General features: G+C 39.9%; 1 protein-coding gene across 1 annotated transcript; it reads right to left on the bottom strand.

Annotated features, from left to right (window-relative positions):
- Positions 14660–19279, bottom strand: LOC8055652. The gene is made up of 11 exons (XM_002464889.2): positions 18691–19279; positions 18452–18575; positions 18229–18354; positions 18028–18144; positions 17241–17609; positions 16586–16899; positions 16396–16495; positions 16249–16308; positions 16012–16098; positions 15577–15717; positions 14660–15502 (listed from the first exon to the last, which is right to left on the bottom strand). The coding sequence occupies exons 1-11, from the start codon at positions 18864–18866 to the stop codon at positions 15161–15163; spliced, it is 1956 nt and encodes a 651-aa protein (XP_002464934.1). The 5' UTR covers positions 18867–19279; the 3' UTR covers positions 14660–15160.

Raw genomic sequence — 20605 nt, 5'->3', positions numbered from 1 at the left:
GAGTAGAATACGGAGTTCGATCCATTTCCAAATTCCAACGGTGCAACAAATTAATCACGACAGCGACGAACCCAGCTAATAAAAAATCTGTTATAATAGAGAACGTGTAAATCTTTACCTGTAATCATGAAAATTTCAGTCTCTCCACTTTTTCTGTCCACCCATAAATAACAAATTACCTAACATTTAATCATAAAAATTTCAATCTATCCATTTTTTCTGTCCGCCCATAAATAACAAATTAGGAAAAACAATACGCAAGCCCAACGGCTTGAACCCAACACGTGACGAATAACAAATTACCTAATATTTAATCATAAAAATTTCAGTCTGTCTACTTTTTCTGTCTGCCCATAAATAATAAATTAGGGAAAAAATTACGCAAGCCCGAGGGCTTGAACTCAACACCTGATGAACCAAAATCTACCTAAATATAAATACTAGAAAATCAAAAATATAAATAAACATTTCTTTTCTTTTTTAATCCTCAGCAAAAAAAATTTGTAAGAGTTTATGTAGCGCTAGCAGCGGGGGCATCATGCTAGAGTAGTAGACAGGAACCCTATGATCAAGGCAGAACGTCTTGGGAGGTTGGTGAGGCAATGATCCTGTTTGAGGTGTCGACTGTGGGTGCTAGAAGTCCAGTGGAGAGGGTGGCAACTGAGAGGTGCATAAGGCAGTGGACGCAAGCGAGAGCAGGATTGGAGGTGGCGCCGGTAAGTAGGAAGAAGAACCGTACAGTTTCCAACCATACGATCTTCTCATGTAGCAACGCACGGACATATTTTCTAGTATAGTTAATATTTACAATAATATATAGCTTGGAGACATATTTATTTAATAATAAAAATAAAAATTAGGCAAACCTTATCTTACTCTAATACTACCTCTTAATATACCTTAGTATTATATTAAAACATGAGAAGTTTGTTGCTAACTTTATTTTTTTATTTATATTAGGATTTCTATAAAATGTGATATATCAGTTAAATGTATGTAGATTATGAATACATGAGTTTATGAAGTGTTCATATGACATAACAACATATCGTGCAAAGGTAGTAGAAGTATTTTTATATATATTTTTACATACTTAAATTGCTTGCAAACTATTTAGCAAGCATAAATCTAGGTAATTTAGTAAACAGTGAGTTATGCAGGAATGGTGCTAAAACTTTTATCACAAATCAAGCATCACATTAAATAGGCTACCATAAAATTTTCATAATAATTGGAGCAAGATAACTACAATTTCAATTTTACACTAAAAAGAATAGGCAAACATCTCCAGCAAAAGATGTACTAAAATTTATGATAATTTTTGTTTACTGCATGGATCTACATATGTGGAGCTCAACAAAATTAGTTTTGTAATTTTTAGATTTTTCTATGAATTACTACGCATTTATTAATTTTTAGCCGAATTAAAGAATAAAAAAAGTAAACTAATAGGACAAACACTTTGCACCTAAGCTCATGTACTTTCCTTATTCTCAACGTACTCTGATGTGTATTGTCAATAATAGGAGCGTTTGCATTGGAAACCCTAGGAAAGATTATATTCTATTTTCCTCTTCCACAAGCATTGAAGCGAACGACCCCATTCTGATTCCGGGCGACGGAAGGCGGACAGGCAGGAGCGGACAGAAAAAAATAGACTGAAATTTTACCTCTTTATAAATAGATATAGATATAGATATAGATATGGTAGGACCGTGTAGGTTAGTTGGTGATCTTTTTTTTCCTTTTTCAGAGCTGCAAAGTTTTTTTATCTTCTGCACGTTGGGTCGTCTTTAAACATTTGATGAAGGCCCATGGACCACGGTGCTAACAGTCTGGCCCAAAACCACTTACCGCCTCGAGGTAGGAACTGGGCCAGTATGCAACGGACTCTCGCCCGACCCAAGAATCTCAACTAAAACCTTAGCATCGCCGTGTCGCTGGCACCCCGTCCAAAACTCTCCGCCGCCGCTGTCGTCTAGTGAATTTTCATATAGAAAGACATATCATAGAAAAATGAAATCGAAAATATTCTACAGTAATTTGTGAGACAAATCTTTTAAACCTAGTTAGTCCATGATTTAATACTACAGTGTCCATGTTACCAAAAATTTTGGAACTAAAGAAGGTTTGAATTGGCTTTTGGTCTAGTGTCTCGACGTATGACCCGTCTACTTCACAAACTCTATCATGGACCTATTTGGCTAAAAAACATGGAGCAAAGCTAAAAAAAATATGGAGTTGCTCTATGTTGGCACGTTTTTTAGTCAAATAGGTTCAGTTCCATGCGCTCAAGGAGAAAAAAGGTGGAGTTGTTAGACCACCTAAATGATTGCTCCATAAGTTTCACGGCAAAATTTGTGGAGCAGTCTCAAACACACCTTAAAGATGATAATAGGGACCTGATACCCGACGAGTATTTACTCTATTAGGGTTCGAATGTGGACTAAACATGTTACCCATTGGAGAAAATCCTTCTCCCACCATGTATGCGGGCTAGCAGTCCCTACACACATTAACCCATGGATAAAAAATACTCGAAAGCCCACGTAGACATTTCACCTCCCTTAGTCCAAAATCAAAGTAGTCAGCCCTACTAATTAGAAACTATGAATTTAACCCTTCCTCCCAATCCCCCACCCCTCCCGCATGCTACCAGTCCACCACCAATAACTCATGTTTTCCTCCAACCATCCAACCACACGCTATAACACATCTCATTATTCTGCACCCTTTTATTGTTGGTGGATACTGGGTATGGATTCAGAGAAATTCCCCACTCATAGGCGCACATGGGGATTCTAGTGGTATTAGATTTTTCTAGTGGCTATAGGTGTCAATACCCGATGAGGATTTACCCATTGCCATCCCTCGTGAGCAGAGGAGAGCGACGACTTGCAGGTGGTTGCAAGGTGTAAAACTAGAGAAAATTCATCACTGGCGTTAAAATTCCTTCTTGAGTTTCTATATACCACTCGTGTATGGTTGATATCATAGTTTGTCACCTAGACTATTGCAACCATAGAAAATGTAACAAGTAAACTAGGTTGGTGCCGTAGTTTATCACGTCTCACCTTCGGCAAACTGTGGCTGCCAAAAGAAAGTGTGGTGAGCAAAATCAAAGCCACACTTGTGACATAGTTTATCACTAGAATAAGTCTATGACTTGTGAGAAAAGGTAATAAGAAAGCGCCATAGTTGTGGCAGTGAACTAAACAGCTACCACAAAAATTGTGGCATGACTAACCTTTAACATGATAAGTTTTTCGTAACGAACCAAACAAGCCCTAAAATCCAAGCCACACTTATAGCAAAGTTTGGCAAAAAAAAGACCATGATGTATGGGGTAGAGTGCTAAGAAAGTATAGCATATTATAGTTAAAACACTGAATCAAACAACGGCGACTTGTGGTCACAAATGAAACAGACCATAAATTTTGAGTGTTCTATCCGTCATTCAACTTAACTTTTCTACCCTCTTCAACCACTTTTATCGAGCTCACTATTAGATGATGTTAAGGGTGACTGGAATATCGAGCTTACCGTTAGTTGAAGTCAAATGTGATCGAAAAAGACCTTGCCCCTACATACTTCTTGTTGTAAAATTTGACATGTTTTCCTTTCTTACCACTCAGATGCAAATACATCATAATTTATGACTTGTCCATGATTTATTTTTAGAAGTGGACATAAGTATGATTTTAAAAGAGTATAATTTTCTTTGTCGTTGGTTGTGTAAAAAACAATGATGATAAGGATGCTAGGATGACCATTTCTGTAGCAATGTGTGGATTGAGGGGCCACTTCTTCATAACCCTCCTCCACCTAATAAATAGGAGCTCTCCATTCACTTGTGAGACAACAACACAACATTCCAAGAGCTCTCTTCCACTTTATCATTAGTAGTGGTATAGCTTTTTTTGAAAGTTAAGGATATTCTTTACTTATAAATAGAGTACATAGATGGAATGAATATTCTCCATTGAAAGTTTTCAAGTGCCATTTGCACATTACATTGAGGAGAATGCGCTAGTGCCTAGCAAGAGTAATAAATTCATATTTGTTGAGTTTGGTGTTGCACATGGGCTTACAACAAGTATATCCAACTCCATTTAACTTGAACTAATGTCATCTTTGTTAGGCTCAATGTCATTCATCTCTAAGGCATCATACTAAAGATTATTGGTAGCTGATACCATCTTCTACCAAGATTGGTAGCATTGCTAACATCTTTTCACCGCAACAAGAATCATAGCATCTTCCACAATAACAAGATTGTAAGCATTTTCCACCAATAGATTAGTAGCATCTTCCACCACAACAAGATTAGCAACATTTTCCATTGGTAGCATTTTCCGCCTCCATATAGACACATGTGGGTTCCATCACCAACCTTATCGTTCTTCTTTGTGTTTCCCTTTATGGAATCTTATTCTTACAGCAGAGACCTTAGAACTGTCATACTCCAAAGATCCTCTCCCTCTAGAACTGCATAATATCTCTTGATTATCATCTTGAGGATCTCTCATTAAAATGGTGATACATGTCAAATCTATCTCCCTAGAGAGACGAAAGCCTAACCGCATCATCTTCTCTCCATAGTCTGATAACCACTCTGACTTGCACTAGTCACCTATCTCCACTGTCTATGCTCCTCCTATGCAGCCCACAGTAGAGACCTTGGTAGCTCTTAGCGCCTGTGGCGCACACGCGCTACCAGCTGGGGTCCCAACTCCCAAGTTGGGGGTGGGGAGCACTAGACCTGGCCATCGAGCACCTATCAACAACCCACAAATAGCATTGTTAGAGCAACAACAGTCGGTTTGTTATGCTTTGTGCACTGAGTCGCTATCCTACTGAAGGATTAGTGAGGGCATGGAGGTCTAGAGCTAGGGGTGGAGTGCACCGATGAAGAAGACAAAGAGATGTTGCCATAGCGGTATAGTCGGGAATTAGTGTGAATGTGAGCTTAGCCTCCTTTGCCTTTGAGGTGAAGCTCTTAATCCTTTACTTTATAGTGACTCACTATTTAATATATAACTCTTTCTACTTTACTTCATACCTTAATAGTGTTGATACTCCCTCTTGTTAGTAGTAATACTTTGGTTGTAATAGCATGTATTTAGTCGTATGATTTGTGTGTTTAGTAGTAATATTATACCCTTTGTATCGGTTCTTTGCTCTTATTTGAGTGTTCCAACCTGTGGCCTTGTTCAGTTCTAAAAAATTTTAGTTTTGGGTACTGTAGCACTTTTATTTTTATTTGGCAAATATTGTCCAATCATGGACTGCAAGAGGTTAGTAAATAACAAAGCGAAGCTTTTTGCTCTAGCTCTAATGGGGTTCTTGCAAGCCACCTATCCAATAATTCTAGTTGATATGGTCACTAGGCACACAAAAGCTATGTCACTACTTAGACTAGAGAGCTACCTAAAGTTTCTATATAAGTTAGTAAGCTACTCTAGTTTGCGAGAATATAAGAAGGAGGGATTGATCTTTATACCACCGCATAGAAGGGATGAACCAATCACAATAATATGAAGTCCAATCACTGGGAGAAATTCAATGAACAATCACAATGGAGACACACAATTTTCTCCCGATGTTCACGTGCTTGCCGGCACGCTACGTCCCCGTTGTGTCGACCAACACTTGGTGGTTCGGCGGCTAAGAGGTGTAGCACGAACCTCGTCCACACTAGGACACCGCAAGAACATACCCACAAATGAGGTAACTCAATGACACGAGCAATCCACTAGAGTTACCTTTCGGCTCTCTGTCGGGGAAGGTACAAGATCCCTCACAATCACCGAGAGATGGCCACGAACAATCACCAACTCGTGCCAATGCTCCTCCACTGCTCAAAGCTGTCTAGGTGGCGGCAACCACCAAGAGTAATAAGAAAACCGCAACCAAAACGATCCCCAAGTGCCACTAGATGCAATCACTCAAGCAAATGCACTTGGAATCACTCCCAATCTCACAAAGATGTTTAATCTATGAAGAAAATGAGTGGGAGGTGTTTGCTTAGGCTCACAAGAATGTCAAGTATGATAGAATGCCAAGAGGGTGAGCCCTAAGCCGGCCAACAACTATTTATAAGCCTCTCAAACAAATAGAGCCGTTGGCTCTTTCACTGGGCTAAAAACGGGGTCACCGAACGCGTCGCAGGGAACCACTGGACGCTCAAGCCCTGCGTCCGGTGCCCTGAAAATTGCCATGTGTCGCCCTTTCGACTTTCACGCGTTGATCTCTAACGGTCACCTGTAGAGCACCGGACGCAGTTAAGTTGGCACCGGACGTGTCCGGTGAACACCGGTCTCGTGTGCAGAGAGGTCTGCAAAGTGCAAACACACGGGGTCACCAGACCCACACCACCAGATGCGCTCCTGAGTGTCCGGTCCCTTACCCAGAGAGCATTGCAAATGCGCAAGGACACCGGATGCGCACCACCGGACACACCCTGAGCGTCCGGTGCTCTCAGTCAGAAACACCCAAAGAAGTCAGGCAGCACCGGACGCACCAACAGGGTTTAACTTGCGTCCGGTGCCTAGCGTCCGGTGCCTAACCCTAATAAGGCCAGGCACTGACAGTACACCGGACGCGCAGCCCCAGCGTCCGGTGCCTCCGCAGTCAGCGTCCGGACTTCTCCAAATTTCACATTGGCGCAATAGAAAATATGCATTTCATTTTCTCAAAAGCACCGAATCTCGCCTCGCAAGCTCGGCGGGAGGGAGAGAGGAACCCAACCCTCTCTATCCTTCAAACTCCACCTCCTTCTCAAAGTGTGCCAACACCACAATGTGTAAACCAACATGTGCACGTATGTTAGTATTTTCACAAACATTTTCTTTGAAGGAGTTAAGTTAGCTCACTAGGTTCTAAATGCATGCACATGAACAATGACACATAGTGGCACTTGATAACCGCTTAGCCAAAGAATTCCCCTCTTTATAGTATGGCTATCTATCCTAAATGTGATCACACCCTCTATGGTGTCTTGATCACCAAAACCAAAACCCTAAGCAATACCTTTGCCTTGATCTCCATAGGGTTTTATTTTTCTCTTTCTTCTTTTCCAAGTTGAGCACTTGATCATCTTGTGGTCATCACCATGATCATCCTTTGCTCCATCACTTGGCATGTACCAACCTTATTAAGTCTACACACACTTAGTATAGAGGTTAGTACTAAGGTTTCATCAATTATCCAAAACCAAACTAGGGCTTTCAAAGGCATGTGTCACGCGAGGTTAGAGTAGCAAGGTTGGAGTAGTATACAATAGCATAAATGTGGTGTTTAGGCTATCGAGTATCTTGGTTTTGCAACTAACCCCATGGATGATTGTAGACCTAGAGATGACAATGGGGGCCTAATCCTAGGTTCCCCGCAGGGAATTTCACTATTCGGGGGCTAGGATGGGTCCTTCATCCTGATGAAGGATTAAACGAGGAAAAATATTCCTAATCGTGTCTAGGGTGTGTATGAGACTCTATCGGTAATAATCCTAAAAATACTAGTTTGTTAAAACTTTTCCCAAAACCTTCCATGTGAGTGAACATATAGGAAACCAACCCTAAATGCACTAGTATGTGTATCCCAACTAGTTGGATGAGCATGTGCATTAATTACCAAACATGTGATTTGCTTCTTCTTGGTTTTCAAGTTTGATTAACAATTCATCGATCAACAACTATAACTTGAGTTGTCTAGTGCGTATGCTTGAAACCCTAGGGCAACTAACCCTATAAGGTTGACCTAGCGAATCCACCCTAGTGGTGTGTAGATGTATAATATATTATAGAGCTTGGGCAATAGAAATAGAAATAGAACATGGATTAGAAATAGGGAGGGGAATCTTTTACTTGACGAATCTCACACCATGCTCTTTGGCATCTCATTTTGCCACGTCTCCAACACCATATTTGGCCACATCATCTATATTTTCATCATAGTTTGATCTAATTCGAGGTACATCTACAACCATTGATTCCTTTGCATGTGTAACCAGTTAACCACTAATCTAGAAAATACGTCATATGTCCAGAGCAAGCATAATCGTGATGGTTGTGCATAAGCTTGGGTTCGCTGCCAGGAGCGTGCAAGTCTCTCGAACCCACGCTACTCCCGCTGCGTCAACTAAGATCAACCTCGTCCCTAGACCCCGACAAGAGCTACCTTCGTTGTAAGCTTTGGCTGTAACAATGAGCATGTGCCAACCAGTTGTGCCGCCCGCTGACACTCCTCCCAGATCAGATAACTGATCACGTGAGTACGTGACACCTGTTGTAAAACATATGGACTTAATCTTAGAAGGAAAGGAGAAGGAGGAATCCTAATCCTAGTCCGTTTGTATGTGGGCTCTTACCAAAACTCTTAGCCCTTGGCAGGACTATATATATGTGGGAGCTCTATGTTGTAATGATCAATATTCAGATGAATAAAGAATAGTCTCCTTATCTTGTGTCTATTTGTTCTTCTACTTTCATCTACTATGTTGATCATGAGAGACGGAGAGGGAAAGGTCCCAACCGCTGGCAACATATTTTATAACACATTATCAGCACGACAAGCTCTACGTCGACATCATCGTCGAAGCCGCCACCGACCTTCGACGCCGACGCTCATGCCGCCGACGTTCCCGACATGACTACTTGGACGACGTCAACATCACGACGTTGTTAGCGGAACGGATCTGCTACTTCTAACTGCATCTAATATACACTGTATCGACATGCACAATCATCATCAAGCAAACAGTTCTACGACAATGCCAAACGCCCTACGTGGTATGTATCTACTAACCACTACCCTACGCGGTATGTGAGGTAGATCAATTTGGCATCCCTTAAAAGGAATGAAAAAGATATCACAGATTGTTTAATTGTGCTAGCCTTCGAACTAGCTTATGCTTTCCAGCAGTGTGGTATAGATTTTGTATGCACAGTACATATACATACAATGCAAGAAGCATAATGAAGTATATATACATACATGCCTACGTACACGAAGTACGTTACGTGAGTTACCCTATAAACAAGCATGCAAGTTTATACGCACACACTTACATGAATAGATAGCGTACGAACATGTACACTCATGAACGGTGTATATGTGCATGAAAACTTGTACGGTAGAGCCTAATAATTAGTACTATGTGCCATCCAAATTATGATTTGAGGCAGATTCAGCAAAATCTAGTCTCATTGTCGATAGCGTTGCATGCAGCAATATTAATTGGACTCGAAGACAATTGACACGGACTCCACGCATATTGGCAAGAAGCCATTTTCGAATTTCTGTCAGAATGCATCCAACTCACTAAATTGACATATTACTGGTAGTTAAGTTGCAAGAAGTAGATTCGCAAAGATTTAGTACCTGGTGAAATTGAGTTGAATTCGATTAAATTATAGTACAAACAGATCGTACATCATGTGAATGTGATGCTCCTCACCCTTGATCCCCGATCAGGCCCTTGATCAGGTGCTAGCAAGGCCCACGATACGCCGTAGGTACACGAGGCCGACTTGAAGTCATCACGAGGAGGCAACCGTGGGCTCGCATGCCACACGCCATATCTACCGACACATACATGCATGGTTGGCTCGCAGCAATCATGCACGTCAAAAAAAAAGCAATAAGGAGAAATTACCAAATTGTACTGTCGCCCCCTCCGCTCTTGATAATGCATGGTTCTTTATAAGTCGACGGTATCTCGCAAGATTTTAGCATGGTCCTCACAGTACTACACCTTAACACGATTACTAACATTCGACCCGCATGTCATTACCAAAGTCGTTGCTCATATAAAATTCTTACAAAAAGTGTACTTTTATAGTATAAATAATTTTGTTTATATACTTTTACAATATTTGTTCCACAGTTTTCCTAGTAGAATGAATTTTTGGGATGAATGAAATATTGGTATTAATTCTGAAAATTAGCATGTACCATGATTATATCCTAAAAAAATGCTAGGATGCTTCTAAGAATATTTTGTATAACCATCCACTATCTTTTTGCACCTTGCTACTTGTTTACTCATATAGTAAACTTATACGTACATAATGATTCCAATTATAATGATACATATGCATACCTTCATGAAGAAGAATATCCTTAATTTGTTTTGAATGACATAATTATATAACAATGGTCATTATTAAATCCATGTAGGATATTTCGCTACCATTGAAGTGTAGTACATTTAGAATATATATTTCCTTATTACTCTCAAGAATGAGTATATGGCCATAATAAATCTCAAAGGTCATGTGGTACGCAATGCATGAGAAATTTTAGAAGATATCCCACCCTATGAGATATATATGTTGCTCTACAAACAAATACAATGGCCCGAAGCTTTGTATTAAATGTCATAGAAGACATGATGGTAAATAAAGATTTTATCGGTGAATATTCTTGAAGAAATTCCTCTTGTATATAGAATATCCAAGAGCAATATAATACATGAAGTATTTAAATTTATCATCAGAAATTACTCAAATAGAAGTTGAGTTAGAATTTTTAGACAGCTCTATGAACCAGGATATATGACTTGCATATGTTGCACTCCTAGAAGGATCATTATTACATATCACTACTATTATGAAATAAAGCATGCATAAAGATGCTAAATGTCAAGCATAGAAGCTAAGACATGCAAGAATGAGTAATGAATTTTTAAGGTTTCTCTAGAAGAAGAACTTAAATTATATGCTTATATATTTATTTTGTCTCTGAAATTACTATCCAGAAGTATTAATGGTGGCAGTGCTTTAAGTTTTAATTCCCGTTAAATTAAGTGGATTTTATAAACTCATAGAAGAGTTAATGCTTATTTTATTAGCTTGAAGACTAATATCAAATATTTAATATTCTTAGTTGCAATTTTTACTTGCAGTAATATGTGTCAATCTTATATGGAATGAATTAGAATTATATGTTTCACATATAAACAATTGCTTATTTTGCTTATCTAAATAAGTTTTGCATTATTTTTATCCACAAAGAAGCCTTATTAACCATGAAGGTTATCATTCTTTGTGCAATACTACCATGTAGGTAGAAGGAAGATTGAATTTCCTAGAAGCACATGAACGATTGAACTATACTAGCATATGAACTGATCTCAGAAGGATCAACCTAGCCAAGAAATTGTATAATCCATAAACTAAGTATTCAATGTATTCAATACTTCAGCTCAAAAAACTAGGAGTTTATGTCCTACCCCAAATATGTTGCTCTACATTGAATAGTACACGCGACATGTGTATTTCATGCCACAACCATTGAATACTAGAAGTATGATTAAATTCTATGGAACATTTGAAATGATTAATCATAGATGATGCATGAAGCATATTACTACTTGAAGTAATTATGGCATGAAAAGGGGGAGGAATTTCAAGTAAAGGCATAAAAAAAATGTGGACAATATATATTTAGTAGGCATAACCTTCCTAAATCTATCTTAGTGCATGTATAAGGACTTGAAGTTCACTTTCTCAAAAAGGACTTGAAGTTCTAGTCATGAATTTTCTGGTTATGTTATTTTTCTCTACATTGCACTAATTGCATATAAGCCTGTAGCTTTGCATTTTTGTTGTTATCTATTATGTTGGATTGAATACCAACATTCCACATTACACTTGAATATATATTACTATGTTGTGCTCCCGTCGAGCTGTAAGTATCTCCACTTCTGCATGGATATTAGCATAGAAGAAGCTAAATTTATAGCTAGTATCTACCTTGCACTCTTCCCATAATTATGTTGGCTAGCTAGTAGCTATGTCTATATAGTTTCCGTTGAACTAAAAATTTTTTGCTTTTCATGTGTTGCATACATAAGCAATATATTGGTCTATGGCCAAACAGCTTAAGATGAGGGGAAGTGAGTTAATCTGAAATTAGCTAAATAGAGAAGTAACCCAATTGAATGAATGAATTATTGTGGAATTAAGATGGTGGATAACACTAGACGATTTGGGATTTATTAAGAAAAGGCATTTGATGGTATTGCATTAATGACAATTAGAAAATTCTTGAAGAAATTCCATGTAAATTTGAATGTTGCGTATTTTATACATTTGAAATGTATGGTCCATTTTTTTATGTATGAGTACTTGGATCAATTTTTTAGGCTAAAGAATAAAGAAGCTAGATAATAAAATAGTTTTATAAACTATGATATGTGCAAATCAGGGGGAGAACATCCTTGATTTCGTAGGAATGCTGAACATTCTTAAGTGCACTTTATGAATTCTAGCTCACTGCATATAATATATAATAACTCCCATATTTAAATATGTGCGTGAATATTTCATATAAAATTTTATCATAGCATATATGAATGGGCCTCCACTTGTAGTTGAAGATACATGAATTTGAATTATTTTAAGCCTGTCATAGGGGATTTCTTTTGAAGTATGCTATTAAAGATCTAATATTGGCATTAGGGGGAGAGAAAACCTATGTTGAATGTTAAATATTATTTTCATGGAAGGAAAATGATCTTAAGAGAAAATATTCCTTGAAGCTTCAAACAGGAATAGTATCACACACTAAATCAAGCAATAGTTTGACTAATGCTCTTGTAAAGCATGAAGCAGAGCATATGCCAGATATTTTTGAAAATGAGAGGAGTAATATGAGGTTATAAACAAAAAGTTATGTTTACTAGTAGTAAACTAAATGTGTATACTACGAAGCTAAAATCTATGGGGACGCCTGTGGGTTCTAGTTTAGTGTATACTTGTTAAATGAAATAAGAATAAACTCCTTCATTCTCCATTCTCATGAAGAGAACACCTCATGAAGAAGGTTAGGAACCTCATGAAGAGGATCATCATGAAGATGAAATCCAACACACTAAGCGCGCGCATCATAGTGTTGGTATGCGGAACAATAAATTATCTCTTGTTCAGAAAATGACAAAGAGATTGGATAATCTCACATTATGAGAGTATTGGGAGAAAATAATAGTTGTCGACAATGCTACCTCTATAATTCAAATGTTTCTCTTATGAGAACTCGGATCCATAAAATAAAGTCCATGGCAAAGTCGCTTGAAGCGATTATATTGGGTCAATAAACAAAGCAATTGAGGTTGAATCTCCTACTAAGAAGAAATAAATGTTCTGCAATATCTCTGGCAAATAAAATGAATAAATATGAAATATGCAGTTAGTAAGTGGATTCAGAAAATCCATATAGTTCCTGAAGAAAAGAAATCGCAACATATAAAAATTAATCTCATACTAAGTATTAAGAAATCTAAGATAGAATACATATTCCTGTATGAATATTGAAGTCTCAAGAAGAGCATATCCTAGAAGGAAAAGAGTCATTGAATGACCTTGTAGTGAATATCACATAATAATCTATCATGTACTAGAGAATATATCTCATAAAAGAGAGATATTATTCGCTAAGAATGAGAACATCCTTGAAGGATTTAATCCATGAAGGATTTACCAATCGATTATTAATAAGCACCATTAATCCCCGAAGTGAATGTAGACCCGAGAAGAAATAAAATGAGGAATTCTAAATATCATGAAGAGATCATACAAACACTCAGAAAGTGTATATTGTAAAGCTAGCAATAAAGTTTTGATATGCTCTAAATACCATAGAAGGTATAAGAATAATGGTGATTTTGGTAACTGAATCCCCTAAATGCCAAATGCAAGACTAGATTTATTGTTTAGTGGTATAATCAAAATCCCGAAGATTTGTAGAATATATAATCTAAAATCTACTAAACAAGAATTATAAGTTTGATGCACTATCTAGAAGATATTGAATATTGTAAGTTATTTACTCCATAATCCTCTGAAAGGATTTATTACCCTGAATATAATTTTTATTTTTGTTTTGCACAACTAATAAATGGTCATTTATACATGAAGCATATTGCTCTTGTTTATAATCATATAATTCATAGAAGAATTATGAGCCAACTTTTGAAAGATATAGTATTGTGGTACTACATACCATTAATTAAGCACATATTTGTGAACAATGTGATTTTGAACAATAAAGTTCAAAATTTGGCATTATGTGGGGGAGCATATTTTCATTGAATCTACCTTGAAGGTAAACCACTAGAATTACAAAGATCTAGTAGATCATATTTGCTAAAACATTGAAGTTTATGCATAGATCATGAAGATAAATATCTATTAATGAAGAATATGGTATCGTGAAGAATATATAACCATGAAGGTTAAATGTTGTACTCTTTTTTCCTATGTGAGTTTTTACTTGAAGGTTTCTCACACAAGGTTTTTAATGAGACAACATGTGCAATACAATTAACGAATGCGATGGACTCTTGTCTCCAAGAACCGTTTTTTCCATTGGGTTTTCAGATGGAGTTTTTAATGAGGCATGTGCATATCGTGGTAATCGCCCAAGGGGGAGTGTTGTAAAACATACGGACTTGATCTTAGAAGGAAAGGAGAAGGAGAAATCATAATCCTAGTCCGTTTGTATGTGGGCTCTTACCAAAACTCTTAGCCCTTGACAGGACTATATATATGTGGGAGCTCTATGTTGTAATGATGAGGAATAAAGAATAGTCTCCCTATCTTGTGTCTATTTGTTCTTCTACTTTTATCTACTATGTTGATCATGAGAGACGGCGAGAGAAAGATTCCAACCGCTGGCAACATGTTTTATAACAACACCTCCCACAACGATGTAAGACTAGAAGAGAAGAAAGCAGCCTAGCAGCCAGCAGTTGGCCCAGCTAGGCCTGCCCCATGCCCCGTCCCTCTTCCCGCGCGCAGCCCAACCGGCCCACTCCCCGCCCGCTGCAGGAGAGAAAGAGAGATTGCTAAAAAACAGAGAGAGAGTGCTAGCCCTCACTGACCCCTCTCTCACCCGCCACTGAAATTATAGTGGTCAACCCAGCTTGTGTACACCTTGGGCAAAATTAGCTAAACCCTTCGTCCCATGCCACTTGCTTGCTACTACGGAATAGTACTATCTAGCCATCAACAGTGCAGCATCAACGAGACATTTACATCTAGCCATCCATCACCATCGTTGCATCACAGCGATCATACGTCTTCCTCCAGCGGAAACGGGCCAAACGGCACCCAGCTGCGAGGATGGCGTGCGATCGATGCGATGCGATGCGAGGCAGCTAGCAGTGTGGCTTGTCGACCATGCTCCTGGCGAAGGCATAGCGGAACCTGGCGGTGTACGGCAGCCACTCGACGGCCTGCACGGCCTTGCGCCGGCTTCCCACGCCCCGCTGAACGGCCGGCCGTTCGTCGGCGGTGGCGCTGACGCTGACACCCCCCTCCCGCTGCGCCCACGGGAGGACGTCGTCAGGGCCCACGCACGCTTCCCTCGCGTACCGCTCGACCAGGCGCGGCAGGAACACCTTCTTCTTGGACTTGCGCACCACCACCGTCGCCTGCAGAAACTCTCGCTTGGCACGCTCCAGCTCCTCCATCACGTTCTTCGCCGTGTACACCCGTAGCTGCAAAACGTACTGTGAGATCAGATTGAGCAGGTAACATGCATGTGCTGCAGTGTAGGATGTGAGGAGAGTACCATGGGGTCAGACGAAGCACCGGTGCACAGGGCGAAAAGGGCCAGAGGCTGGCAGTCCTGCAGGCCGAACTTGAGCTGCACCAGCTGCTTCTCGTCCGGGCATTTCTTCCGCATAGCCGTCGAGAGAATGGACTCGAACCACTGCAGATGGATTCGTTGGATTCTCGTCAGTTTAGCAGGTGGTCATGTATCCAATGTCAAAGAAAAAATGTTCTTTCTTTTTCTGCAGTGATGAAAGTGTTCTTTGGGTGGTTTCAGTAAACTGATAGCCAATTATCATCACAAAAGTTGCGAGTGTAATTAAGTGATCTAGCTGAGGTGCTAACATAATTTTATTCTATTTTCCCAGCTTAGAATTTTAATCTCAAGTCTCCAACTTTGCATCAATAACCAAACAAAAATTGAACTTCGGGATGAAATTGCTGATATACATACACGACCGATTCGTGGAGATCTGAAGCACAGCAAGGCGTGTTCAATGGAATTGGCGGTAATGGCATGTCCTCCAATATTGTAGGCAGCCTGCAATAGGGTGAGTTACTTGTTACTAACATCAACAGAAAAGAGTGACAAGCTATTCACAGCAGAGTGTGTCAAAGCAGATCAGAACATTTCAGGATTCGTTGCGGTGGCCAATCACAAATCTACATAGGGATTAGGGAAGCGTCTCACCTTGTGAAACAGTGCCATTCTTTTCAGAGAGCTGTTTGGAATCCCATATGCCAAATACGCCTGAAAGTGAATAACACACAGGTTAATAAGGTTAAAAAAAGCATAAAACATAAATTTCTTAAGTCACGGTAGAATATGTAGCATTACATGCATGATAAGAGAATTGTACACGTTAATCCAGAAGGCCAACTTAATACTGTTCTCCGACATGCTCAGGTCAACTCTTTCAAGCTGTTCCACAAGCAATCTAAAATCCAAGAGAGAAGGAATCTGTTACTTGCGATTTCCAGGACAAATTTGAGGGCATAATTTGCAGTGTTTTATTTTTTGGACCAACCTGTAATGGGTAATCGCATAAGAGACATCTGGCATCTGATTCTTGTCAACTGATATGGAAGCTATTTCCACTGTATATTTGTTGTTTGATGTGCTATTTTCCTCTCCATTCACCCTCCGAGGAAGTATGACATTTGTTGATGATCTTGACAAGAATGGTGAACGGGCCTTTTCAGGCTTTTCTGGTGCCTCGGTGCGTAGAAGATAATATATGGATGCCATGCATCTAACCATTTCTTCAGATATTTTGCTTGGGCATTGATAAAGGTGATCTTTCAGAGTGCGAGCCAGAGAGCCACTCCCAGAATAAGGTAGCTTTTCACAAGGAGAGAAGTCAAAATCAATCTACTGCATGATTTATCCATTCTGGTTCGAAAGCATTCGTATTATATAGAAGTGCAAGTTTTGGATGAGATGTGTCAATAGTGCATTTTTTCTGAAAGTAGTGTGACAAGCATGAAACGTGCATGATAGCCATAAAACTACTATATATCTCCCCTCAAAAGAGCATACAGAAGGACTACTTTAAATTTTGGTTGAGCAAACATGGTGCATTAGAGCAGGCATATCAGTAAAGTTATATGATTTGTAGGTAACAACGTTTGCAGTAAGTTAGATGAGCTTGTTGGGAGAATTCTTTTGCTTGTCTGTGTTACCTTTTTGGTATCTGGTGGGAAGGAAGTAGGATGAATATCCAATGTTTCACTTGAAAAAGATTGGTGCTTGATCTTAGCCTTGAGCATATTCCTGGTCCTTCCAGATTCGGAGAGTGACTCCATGATGTGGAAGGGCTGAAGTGGGAGCTTCTTGGATGAGCAAAATGCACTTGATATTATGCTTGGCTGCCTTCTTGTCCTAGCAGTGATAGTTTTGGTGTGCGCAGGGGATGAAATACCAGAACTCTGGCCAGACGATGGCCCAGACACGCACTGATCGAAGATGCTTCTGTAGAGAGTAAGAACGTGCTGCTCACGATTGGCGATTTCCTCTTCGAGCAATTCAATCTCTGCTATCAGTTCCTTTGTCTGTAGGAAATAGCAGTCAATCTTCAGAATCGTAGACACACACAGAGAGAGAGAGAGAGAGAGGGCAGGCTTGGATTATAAGAATACAACAATGATACATAAACAGCTATACAATCTCTAATAACAAAATCCAGACGAATAAATTATTGTTAGACAGGAATAAAAATGTCTGGATTTGGATACCGGTGGTTTCAGTTTCAGTCAGCTGTTTTGTTAGACAACTAAATCCAGACGAATAAATTATTGAATGCTCGCAAACCTGAAACTTGCAAGCTACCACGGCAGTGCTGAGAGCACTCTACATGGAAATGAACAATTCTACAGCTAACTTGAGTGTCACGTGAGATGCATGAGTCAGCTGCAACTCGCACTCGCAGAATGAAAAATTTTGTGTTCACAAATGGACGATCAGTCATACCTGGGCTGGGAAATGCCTATGGCCAGGAGACAATGTGCTGGACGCCCGGCCAATGGCCCGATCAAGCATGACCCGGATAGACCTCTCCTGATGCAAATGCAGCTGCAGCTGCCTAACCTGCCAGAATTCAAAATAAACAGTTTAAGTCATTCAGACGAACACACCTAGATCAGAAACGGCGGCTTTTCTTCAGGTTCTCACATCATTCTCCAGGGACACGCGGTGGTTGGGCGACGCGTTCGGCCTTTGGTCTCGCGGCCCTCGGTGAACTGAGCATGCCGCCGGCGGAATCGCGAATGACTTCCTCGCGTCCGGCGGGTTCTGATTCTGACAGAGAATTCACAAATAAAGCCTGTCAGTAATAAGAAACCCACACATCCTCCCGTTGTGCGCGCGGTGAAGAGTCGAGTAATCAGCAACGCACCTTGGGGTTGGAGGAGCAGGGAGTGACCATGGCAAGCTGTGCTTGGCCGGAGCATTGCTGTTGCTCCACGGGGCCACGCGACGGTCCATGCTTGCATGCCTCCGCGTTCCTGTCGGAAGATGCACTGAAACACGAATAGAGAGACGGCGGCAAAGTTAGAACACCGAACAAAAGCTTTTGAAGTTGATATGTGAAGGAGAGGAAGCCGAGGGCAGCATGCGTGGAGGGTGGAGACAGACCTCTTGGACCGCCGGTGGCGCGGCATCGGCAAGGCAGCAGGCGCCTTGGGCGCACACGGCGCCGCCTCGGGTGCGCCGTCTTTGGCGTCGTTGTTGTTCTCGCTCGATCCTTGCCGTCGTCCGGCCACCGCCCCGCCCTTGTGCTCTACCTTTTCTTCTTCCTGATGACCCGTCATGGATGGATCGGATCCCGGCGCCGGCGGCGTGCCTAGCTAGCACTGTTTGCCAACTAGCTAGCTAGCTAGCCACTGCTACATCGCACGCGTTGTCGATCCAGAAGCTGAAGCTGCTCTGCTAGCCGCGCGCTATATGAGCAGAGGTGAACAGTAGCAGGCAGGCAAAGAGCATCCTGCGCACAGGGCCGCGTCGCCGACGATTAAATTCGGTGTGGGGGTGGCAAATGCAATGCTTCTGCGGGGCCGTGTGGTGTGGGCTTCACGGCACTGGTGAACTTGTTGAAACGGGAGTGGCATGCACTGCACAGCGAACAGGGGGACTGTGGAGTGGAGGAGGATGGATGGCGAGGGAGGAGAGGGGAGTAACTGCGCTGCCGGCGGTGGGGTGCCGGAGGGTCGGACGAAGGATCCGAAGGGAAGCAACAAATGGGTTGAGCGAGCTGGTGGGTGAGCCGCGTTTAATGCCTGTATTGCCCCCGCACTCAGGTCTGAGCTACAGTCACAGTAATGGAGAACGAACAAGGACTTGCCGCCATGTCGTCAGGTCACACTGTACCATCATTTGTATTTGTCAAATATTATCTAATTATGGAGAACAACTCCAATAGTTTGCTAAAACTCACTCCAATAGTTTACTAAAACTCATTTGACAAATTTATAATTTTGTTAAGTCTCAGAACCAAATATCAAGTGAAAAAAGAGGCATTCTCCAACAATTTGCTATTTGGTCTCGACAAAAGAACTTGGCATGCTAAGATTTTTGTCAAAATCACAAAATTGAGACTCCAACAAATTGGCAAAACTAGTTGGCAAATTGGGATACACGTGATGCCAAGTGATGGAGGACTTGACATATTTGCCAAGTGAAGGGGGAATTTTGCCAAGCTCATAAAATTACCAAGTAGTTTTGTCAACTTGTTGCATGCTGTTTTTTTGGTTTTGGCAAAAAATTTAGAATACCAAATACTTTTAGCAAATTGTTGAAGTTGCTCTAACTACGTTAAAAGATCCGTCTCGTAAATTACAGGTGAACTGTGTAATTAATTTTTATTTTCGTCTATATTTAATGCTCTATACATGCGTCTAAATATTTGATCTGACGAGGAATTAAAAAAAATGTGCAAACTTTTTTGAAACTAAACAAGGCCTTGGTGAAAAATGTTAGGTTTAACTACTGTAGTATTTTTTATTTGTATTTGATAATTATTATCTAATTATATACTAATTAAATTTAAAAGATTTATCTCGTATAAGTAAATTGTGTAATTAATTATTTTTAATCTATATTTAATGCTCAATGCATATAGTGTAAGATTTGATTTGACGAGAAATCTTAAAAGTTTTTGGCTTTTGAGAGGAACTAGGTCTTGTCTAGTTTACCCTAAAATCTAAAAACTTTTGAAAATTCCCCATCACATTAAATCTTATGACATATGCACAAAGCATTAAATATAAATTAAAAAATAACTAATTATACAGTTTATTTGTAATAACTAACAAAGTTTAAAGGATTTGTCTTGTAAATTACAAATAAATTATATAATTAATTTATTTTATTTATATTTAATGTTATATATATGTCTCATAAAATTCGACGTCTCTACCATGCCGGCCATGTTTAGTTCATCCTAAAAACCAAAAAGTTTTCAAAACTTTTCGTCACGAATCTTGTAGCATATTCATGAAGCATTAAATATAGATAAAATAAAAACTAATTACACAGTTTTTTATAAATGGCG

Source organism: Sorghum bicolor, chromosome 1, assembly GCF_000003195.3.
Source record: "Sorghum bicolor cultivar BTx623 chromosome 1, Sorghum_bicolor_NCBIv3, whole genome shotgun sequence".
Lineage (NCBI taxonomy): Eukaryota > Viridiplantae > Streptophyta > Magnoliopsida > Poales > Poaceae > Sorghum > Sorghum bicolor.
The sequence above is the reverse complement of the archived record's forward strand: the minus strand, read 5'-3'. Positions and strand labels throughout refer to the sequence as shown.